The sequence below is a fragment of the Argopecten irradians genome, chromosome 9 (assembly GCF_041381155.1).
Source record: "Argopecten irradians isolate NY chromosome 9, Ai_NY, whole genome shotgun sequence".
NCBI lineage: Eukaryota > Metazoa > Mollusca > Bivalvia > Pectinida > Pectinidae > Argopecten > Argopecten irradians.
Window position 1 is genome coordinate 5,545,802 of NC_091142.1, and position 9,914 is coordinate 5,555,715.

The 9,914-nt window shown below is 38.0% G+C and overlaps 1 protein-coding gene across 1 annotated transcript; it reads right to left on the bottom strand.

Annotated features, from left to right (window-relative positions):
• Positions 1 to 3,822: 3,822 nt before the first annotated feature.
• LOC138331193 (UPF0390 protein zgc136864-like) lies at positions 3,823 to 9,710 on the bottom strand. Its single transcript, XM_069278671.1, has 3 exons — positions 9,588 to 9,710; positions 6,363 to 6,418; positions 3,823 to 3,993 (listed from the first exon to the last, which is right to left on the bottom strand). Exons 1-3 carry the CDS (start codon positions 9,682 to 9,684, stop codon positions 3,841 to 3,843), a joined length of 306 nt encoding a protein of 101 aa, XP_069134772.1. The 5' UTR covers positions 9,685 to 9,710; the 3' UTR covers positions 3,823 to 3,840.
• Between the last annotated feature and the right edge of the window lie 204 nt (positions 9,711 to 9,914).

A 9,914-nucleotide genomic window follows, 5' to 3' on the forward strand; every position in this document is an offset into this window, starting at 1 on the left:
ATTTTGGCTCTGACTCCCCGGGGGCAGGAGGGGCGGGGCCCAATAGGGGTAATAAAGGTAAATCCTTTAAATCGCTTCTCGTCATAGAGTTCTGAATGGAATGTAACCAAATTTGGCACAAACATTCTTTGGGGAAGGGGAACAGAACTTGTTTAAATTTTGGCTCTGGTCCTCCGGGGGCAGGAGGGGCGGGGCCCAATAGGGGAAATAGAGGTAAATCCTTTAAATCGCTACTAGTCATAGAGTTCTGAATGGAATGTAACCAAATTTGGCCACAAACATCCTTGGGGGAGGGGGAACAGACCTTGTATAAATTTTGGCTCTGACCCCCCCGGGGCAGGAGGGGCGGGGCCCAATAGGGGAAATAGAGGTAAATCCTTTAAATCTCTACTTGTCCTAGAGTTCTGCATGGATTGTAACCAAATTTGGCCACAAACATCCTTGGGGGAAGGGGAACAGAACTTGTATAAATTTTGGCTCTGGTCCCCTGGGGGCAGGAGGGGCGGGGCCCAATAGGGGAAATAGAGGTAAATCCTTTAAATCACTACTAGTCATAGAGTTCTGCATGGATTGTAACCAAATTTGGCCACAAACATCCTTGGGGTAAGGGGAACAGAACTTGTATAAATTTTGGCTCTGGTCCCCTGGGGCCAGGAGGGGCGGGGCCCAATAGGGGAAATAGAGGTAAATCCTTTAAATCACTACTAGTCATAGAGTTCTGCATGGATTGTAACCAAATTTGGCCACAAACATCCTTGGGGGAAGGGGAACAGAACTTGTATAAATTTTGACTCTGGCCCCCCGAGGGCAGGACGGATGGGGCCCAATAGGGGAAATAGAGGTAAATCCTATAAATCACTTCTTGTCCTAGAGTTTTGCTTGGATTGTGACCAAATTTGGCCATAAACATCCTTGGGGGAAGGGGAACAGAATAAATTTTGGCTCTGACCCCCTGGGGGCGGGAGGGGTGGGGCCCAATAGGGGATTTAGAGGTTAATATTAAAATTCCTTCAGAGAGGAAACAATGAACCTGTATTCAGAACATTACTTGGCATTACAAACCAGGTGAGCGATACAGGCCCTCTGGGCCTCTTGTTTATTGATTATTGTATATTTTTTTCTAGATCAGAGCATATTATGTCTTATGAATTATAATTTGAGTGGTATTCAATAGAATAGATTTTTATTTTTGTTGTGCTAAAATAGATGTTTCTTTTTGTTGTGCTAATAGAATTTGAAAAAAACTTTTACACGTGACTTTTTAGTAGTTTTCGTATTTTTGTGTCAAATCAAAGACGTGTAGTGGCATAGTGCTTATATTAATACAGCCGTTTCATAACCAAACCTTCACAATTATACATCTTTAATAATCCAAGTCAAGTGCCTTTAACACTTGCTGAAGAACATGACAGACTCTGGTCTAATTTTATCACAAATTGAGAGAAAAGTGTGATATGTCGTCACAAATCTTGATTGATCAAAGACAATGATGTATTTATGAAGTTGATGTTCATGTATTATATTATAAAGGTTGATGTCTTTTGTTATTGCTCATAATTGTTGTATAATGTATAAATTTTCTAATATGTGGGTGTCAATTATTTTGTTATGTGAAGTTGCTTTGGAAAATCATGCCTTACGAACAATGGAGTGGCTTGTTCACTCTCTTCTACAATACTTTTTTGTCAACAAAATTTTTTCTCAGAATGAATCCAGATACTGTGGGTATTTTTTATTTTGATAATTTAGAATCTCAAAAGAATTTTTTATCGTCCTATGTGAAAAAATTACAACAAAGAAGTATTACTGTATACAAATTGAGGGGTACATCATGTATATGTATTTTATATTTATATACGATATAAATTATGTGCTAGTCTAAGAATAATTCATATATGTTCTCTAGATCTGCAACTCTTTCTAGAAAGGGTGAATATTGAGAAGTCTGCTATAACTTTGATCTCTTTTTGTTTTATATCTATTTTACACTACGTTGTATTCTTTTGAGATACGCATACACAGTATATGAACCATCAACTATATATGCTACTTAATACATTTGTATTTCATTTCTATCATTTTAAATTTGATATCCAAACAAATTTATGTTCTGTGCTAGGTGGGAATAAAATATTGGTGTTTCAGAAAAATTCAGTTTTCTTCGTTATTTAAAGTCAAACAAGCCATCTCAAAGAGATCTTAGCACCCACTGTGGAATGATCTAATTCAGTCGACAGAAATGATCTTTTCTTCGTTTGAAATGTTGAATACTTGGGCCTATACTGGCAATTAGAAACGTTCACATATAATATGTACTGTCTTCATAGCAGCAACACACTTCATTCGTCAAATTCAATATGGCCACTGTCTGTCATGGCTTATATTATCAACCATGTTATTTCTGGATCATTTAGAAAATGCAAATGACATAACCATTAGGACCAAGATGAACCTACAAATGAAATTTCGGAATTCTTTTTGAGAAATAACAAACCCTAGATAGTGGCCTGTCAGCCACAGAATAAACATTGTATCATCTATTAGAGTAAAACCTCTGGGTAATGACCACCTGTTTGATACGACCACTCTCTTGAGGCCCAAAATGACTGGAATGACAATTCAACCTGTGTATATAAAGATCTAGACCATAGACCACCAGGAGGATCCACTGCCCTCCAAATATTCTGTCATATACATATACATGTACACGGTACATTTGTAATAGTCTAAGAGTAAAACCTGTCTTAAGTAACTATGTCTGTGTTCATGTATTCCGTCTTTGCATATAACAGAGTAAGCTCCCTTGCCGGTAGGTATCGATTATTACGTCATTATTTTGTGAGCGCAATTCACGTCATTTTATCCAAAACGTATGACGTTACGCTCTCAAACACTTGATGTCACAATCAATACCTAACCGCAAGTGCAGACTACTCTGTAATATGCAAATTCGGAATAGACCACCTGCTAATGGGACTAATTTATGTACCATGTGATACCCCATAACATTTGTGTGGTATTAGTATCTCCAGTGGTGATTGAACATAACTATTTGTTATCTTCCCGCTGATATGACATTATCAAGGGATATCATCTTTTAACGTCATTCCATCACCAATAGAAACAAAAGTCCTGCACAAACGTTATCAGGTATCATGTGGTTCATGAATTAGTCCCATTCAACACAAACCAACCTGTGTATAAAGACCACCTGACTACAAAGACTAATTCTTTTTCCCCTTGGGTAGTATTTGTAGACAGGCTTGACCGTACTTTGCTGATATTAAACTTCTTTAATACAAATGCAAAATTGAAGTATAATATTTAACAGAACTTTTGGAGATCAGTGTACGTATAGTTTGTTCTAATCTTTCAGAGTTACTTCCCTTGATTTCAGTCTGACAGTACTGACCACACCATGAAATTTTTTAGCTAATTTCATATTTCCTATAAAGTCATGTAACAAATTATATTAAACATCTATGCAAACTTTCAAGTCTTTTGTTTGCTTTTACATGCATTTTATAAAAAAAACTTGAGCTTTTTTTGTTTTGTTAAAAAAATGTTTCAGAATATAAAATGCATCAACAGAAATACATATATAAATATGTTAAATGTTTCCTTACCATAATTTTCAACTAATTAGTAGAGACTCTGATGTGCATGTTATAGAATGAAACAAAGGGAAGTAACTCTGATTGATCAGAATGTCTACATTAATAATTATGATATCAATCCTCGTGATTAAAATTAATTTGTAACATATACAATTTACTTCAAAATAAATCACATTAAAGTGAAAAGATAACTATTACAAATCTCTGGGGTTTTCACTTTATTTTATTTTTTGCTACTTGTTGCTGTCGCGATTGATGATTTTGACGATGAACCTGAGGCCTTAGTTTTGAAGATGTGGAACTGTTTTGGTTCAGTGGACACGGCTTTCATTGATACCATATGTTCTATATCACTGTTGATTGCTTTTTGTAATCCCTACAAAAAATATGAGGAGTTGATAGAAATAATGTATCATTAATACATGGGTTCTGAGATCCTAAAACGATGTAGATAAAGTACAAGTTACCGTCAATAGGCCCCATTTTCAGGTGATTGTGACATTATCATTTAATAATGTAAATTTTGTGACGTCATAATTACCAGAAGAATTGATGGTACTACGGTACTTTACCTACATCTTTTTAGGATCTCGAAATCCACATATTTGTCTTAACAATAGTTCATCAGTAAAACATGATGTTATAAGGCAAATTAATGTAACAGGAGAGAAGAAAATGTAGCAGCCAGACCGGGATTCAAACCCAGGACCTCCGAACACTAGCCGGATAATCTACCGATTGATCGACCCAGTCCAATCCTGCTAAAAAAAGCCTTATATACATGTATATGGGCATTGGGCAGTTATATTCGACTAGGGGTTATACATGTACAGCTGTATAGAGATAGTATACCCAGCATAAACTCAATTTTTAACAAGAGGCCCAAAGGGCCTTAACGGTCATCTGACTACCTTGACAATAGTAAAATTAATTATATATGGTGTCACTTTGTCAGGATCATGTCAGGATCATTTTCAATTTCTTTCAACAAATTTTATTTCAAACAAGAGGCCCAAGGGCCTTTAAATATAGGAAATTAATTAGACATAGTGTCATGGTAGTCATCTTCGATTTGGGATCAACCAGAGATGTAACAATACTTTGTCTGGACCATGTCAGGATCATTTCATGCAAGTTTCAGCCAAATCCCTTCGGTAGAACTTGAGAATAAGTTCAAAATGTGTTTTCAAGATGGCGGCTGTGGCGGCCATCTTGGATTTCGGATTGACCCGAAAAATAACAACACTTTGTCTGGACCATGTCAGGATCATTTCATGCAAGTTTCAGCCAAATCGCACTGGTAGAACTTGAGAAGAAGTTCAAAATGTGTTTTCAAGATGGCGCCTGTGGCGGCCATCTTGGATTTCGGATCGACCCGAAAAATAACAACACTTTGTCGGGACCATGTCAGGATCATTTCATGCAAGTTTCAGCCAAATCGCACCGGTAGAACTTGAGAAGAAGTTCAAAATGTGTTTTCAAGATGGCGCCTGTGGCGGCCATCTTGGATTTCGGATCGACCCGAAAAATAACAACACTTTGTCTGGACCATGTCAGGATCATTTCATGCAAGTTTCAGCCAAATCGCACCATTAGAACTTGAGAAGAAGTTCAAAATGTGTTTTCAAGATGGAGACTGTGGCTGCCATCTTGGATTTCAGATCGACCCGAAAAATAACAACACTTTGTCGGGACCATGTCAGGATCATTTCATGCAAGTTTCAGCCAAATCGCACTGGTAGAACTTGAGAAAGTTCAAAATGTGTTTTCAAGATGGCACCTGTGGCGGCCATCTTGGATTTCGGATCGACCCGAAAAATAACAACACTTTGTCGGGACCATGTCAGGATCATTTCATGCAAGTTTCAGCCAAATCGCACCGGTAGAACTTGAGAAGAAGTTTAAAATGTGTTTTCAAGATGGCGGCTGTGGCGGCCATCTTGGATTTCGGATCGACCCGAAAAATAACAACACTTTGTCGGGACCATGTCAGGATCATTTCATGCAAGTTTCAGCCAAATCGCACCGGTAGAACTTGAGAAGAAGTTTAAAATGTGTTTTCAAGATGGCGGCTGTGGCGGCCATCTTGGATTTCGGATCGACCCGAAAAATAACAACACTTTGTCGGGACCATGTCAGGATCATTTCATGCAAGTTTCAGCCAAATCGCACCGGTAGAACTTGAGAAGAAGTTCAAAATGTGTTTTCAAGATGGCGGCTGTGGGCGGCCATCTTGGATTTCGGATCGACCCGAAAAATAACAACACTTTGTCGGGACCATGTCAGGATCATTTCATGCAAGTTTCAGCCAAATCGCACCGGTAGAACTTGAGAAGAAGTTTAAAATGTGTTTTCAAGATGGCGGCTGTGGCGGCCATCTTGGATTTCGGATCGACCCGAAATATAACAACACTTTGTCGGGACCATCTCACGATCATTTCAGGTAAGTTTCAGCTCAATCCCACTGGTCAAACTTGAGAAGAAGTTCAAAATGTGAAAAGTTAACGCACGGCGGACGGCGCACGGCGCATGGCGGACGGCGCACGGCGGACGGGGCACGACGACGGACGAAACATGATGACTATAGGTCATCCTGACCCTTCGGGTCAGATGACCTAAAAATAAATGAATATTTGAATATTACATATAATCTATTTATTTATCATAATGTACATGTATTGTGCTACAGCTGACAACCAGAGCATATATAAATATATGTTTCATATACAGACATGACTGAAATACCTTTTTCAATTTCGCAGCTTCAATCAACTTTGTCTTTTTAGGTTTTATGACTTTCGCTGAAAAAAAGAAAAGAAAAATGTAGTGCAGTGTTTTCTATATTGTAGCTATAGGTAATCTATTTATTATGTCTATACATGTATATATATATATTGCATCAATTTTCACACATACTCTTTATTTCATCTACCTTATTACTCAGGTATTAGCTGTGTAATTAGATCTTTGTAAATTCTAACACATTCTGAATTTGTTTGGAGAGTGACGTACTTTATGTACACCAAGGATTTATAAGTCACAGTGACTAATGTCTGAATGTCTGACAAGGCCACACAAAAAAATATGTCTGTTTAGCGTTACATTGGCAAAAAAAATAGGGTCAGTAGGTCGGGAGGATTTCTTTTTTTTTTTAAGTGTCTTTCACTCTAAAACAATGACTGAAACCGGACTCTGAGATCGAAATTCCGACTTCTAATTATTTTTATTTCGTAGAAAAGTGGGAAAAATAATTAGGGTCGGGGGTAAAAAATTAGAGACGGTCAGGTAACCCTAGATAGACATATTATTTTTTTTTGGTCTGTCTATGTATTGTGTACACTAAACAAAATGAATCAACTTCTTAGGTCACCTGAGACGAAGTCTCAAGTGACCTTTTCTAATCGCCTTTTGTTCGTCGTTGTGCGTCGTCCGTCGTATGGCGATAAACAATTTACTTCCTCAACTTCTTCTCCAAAACTACTGAACCACATTTGTTGAAATTTTGCAGAAACCTTCCATAGCCAAAGGTCAACCAAAATTGTGAATTTTATGGTCCCAGCCCCCCAGGGCCCTGAGTGGTGGGGCCAAAAGGGGTCAAATAGGCTAAAACTTCAAAAATCTTCTTCTGAAATTCCAGAAATAATAGAATCGAATACTCTTCATAGATTAAAAGGTCTTTAGGTCCTTTACAAAAATTGTGAATTATATGACCCTGGGGAGGGGTACACACAATATGTTTTATGATCCCAACCCCGCAAGTTATCTTGACCGTATATTGTGTCATGGTCCAATAATTATAACTTGTTAAACATACAGGTAAGCCCCAGTATCCAGCTATACAGGTGCCTCAATTAGCAACAAGGTGACCATCGATAGATGGCCAGCGGGCAGAATCGTTGCCTTCTGTGTTTGCACGGCTTTATGAGAATGTGGGCAGTATCTTTATATAATATGTGTTTTTAGAATTGTTTCTATGGAAGTTTGTTAAGACAAACAAATTTACTATAGTTTGTAAAGGGAAAAGACATTTTTGAGCATTATTTGGTCATTTGTAATAGGAAATAAGTCAAATATTGTCAGAATTATCAGTATGAGAAGGCCATTGAATCCTATTAACAATTTTTCCACGACTGACCCCCAGGGGCCTGAGGGGTAGGGCCAAAAGGGGTCAAATAGGCTAAAACTTCAAAAATCTTCTTCTGAAATTCCAGAAATGGAAGAATCAAATACTCTTCATATATTGAAAGGTCTTGAGGTCCTTTACAAAAACTGTGAATTATATGACCCTGGGGTCTCACGTTTCCCCCTGGGGAGGGGGGTCAAGTTTACTATAGTTTATATGGGGAAAAGACATTTTTGAGCATTATTTGGTCATGTGTAGCCCGAGATACTCTGGCCCTGACACCAGACTTAGACATTATGACAGATAGACGTCTAGTTTAGGGCCAGAGCGCAGTAGTACTCGAAAACCTGGAATAAGCCGACACCGTTTGGTATCAGGCCAGTTACTCTCCGATTCAGACTGACCACCGAGAATCACCACTAACCTTAGTCTATTCAACAAATGAATATCATATCTACCCAAATATAGCAATCCGTCGGGATCAAAGAGGATTTGCATACTACGAGAAAATGGCGACGACGACGAGTGAAATTTAAAGTTGCGGAAAAGAAACTACGTATATACTGTGTTGACACAATAGAACGTGCATGCGTGGTGAAATGGATGGCTATGAGTAGATAAATTATTCATTTGTTGAAAAGACCAAGGTAAGTGGCGATTCTCGGTGGTAATATTCTGTAAGTAGTCTGAATCCGAGAGTACCTGGCCCGATACCAAACGGTGTCGGCTTATTCCAGGTTTTCGAGTACTACTGCGCTCTGGCCCTAAACCAGACATCTAACTGTCATAATGTCTAAGTCTGGTGTCAGGGCCAGAGTATCTCGGGGTAGGTCATGTGTAATAGGAAATGAGTCAAACGTTGTTAGAATTATTAGCCTGAGAGAGTATTTTAACATCATACCCACATTGGTCCTGGCCGACCCCCAGGGGCCAGAGGGTGGGGTCAAAATTGGTCAAAATGGCTAAAATTTCAAAAGTCTCCTTCTGAATTTACAAATTTGATGGAACCAAATACTCTTCATAGATTTGAAGGTCTTTTTAAGGCCCTTTACAAAAATTGTGAATTTCATGGCCCTAGCATCTCAGACTTTCCCTGATTAGAGGTCAAATCTATTTTAATTCAAGGGCCTGACGGGCCAATATATAGTGTTTCATTCTGTATCCGAACTCAGGTGGCCGCTAAGGCCCATGGGCCTCTTGTCTATATTATCATCCTTGATACTCCAAGGGTTACTATCACTGACATTATATCTACCCCTGGACTATCTCATAGTAAACGTTGAGGCAACATAAGACACAGGTAATTTACTCCTTTGATGTAGTTCGCTGTGTAGCTTTGATGTCGGGCGTCACTCTCTGTAATCTTTAAAGGAGGCTGCCTCCAGTTTTACTACGAGATAGCCTGGGGTGGATATAACGTCAGTCTGACGACAAGACATCTATCAAACGTCCAAATATAAAAGAGTCTTGAGGAAGAATCTCAATAGGGATTACTATTAAATGATGTGACATTATGATAATTACTCATTTTTTTGAAACAAGTGCATTTTGTGTACAAACATTTGCATATCAAATCAAAAGTGTTTACATTTTGTGTAAAATACGACATACATTCGATCACGTGCACATATGCATCTGTATGTAAACAAAAAGCGATACAAGGCGTGTAATTTTGTCAACAAAATCAATACGTGCACGTGGGCTTGGTGAGTGGCTAAAGGGAAGTAACCCTACTTTGTTTACATGTTGCAATGTGTGGCGACATAATTTTTGCCGATACACAAAACCGAGATTATTTATGGCAAACAAAATACACTTGATTAAAATTGATAATTATTTCAACATACTTCCACGTTTCGTGCCGGCTTTCTTGTGGTGATTTTTTCCTTTAGCCTTTGCTCCACTTGGAAGCGAAGTTTTGTTTTTCACCTTGCCCTGCACCATTTTGAAAAGGGCATTGTGGGTGAAAATATAATTTGTAATCGTCCAAATGAAGGGTGAGAAATAAAATAAAATTTTTCATTAATTTTTCTTTGACTCTTATATTTCAGTATTAAATAAGCTACTAGATCTTATTATTATTGGTATCTGTCAGAAAGTCATACATGTCATATATTAGAATTTTTTTGATAAATGAATTAGTTATGACATAATAAGAAATTATTTTATCACCT

Excerpts from the sequence above, each read along its gene's own strand:
- LOC138331193 (XM_069278671.1), bottom strand. The coding sequence starts at position 9,684 with ATGGTGCAGGGCAAGGTGAAAAACAAAACTTCGCTTCCAAGTGGAGCA. Across the intron at positions 6,419-9,587 it reads AGCCGGCACGAAACGTGGAA|CGAAAGTCATAAAACCTAAA; the intron begins GTATGTTGAAAT and ends TCTTTTTTTCAG. Across the intron at positions 3,994-6,362 it reads AAGCTGCGAAATTGAAAAAG|GGATTACAAAAAGCAATCAA; the intron begins GTATTTCAGTCA and ends TATTTTTTGTAG.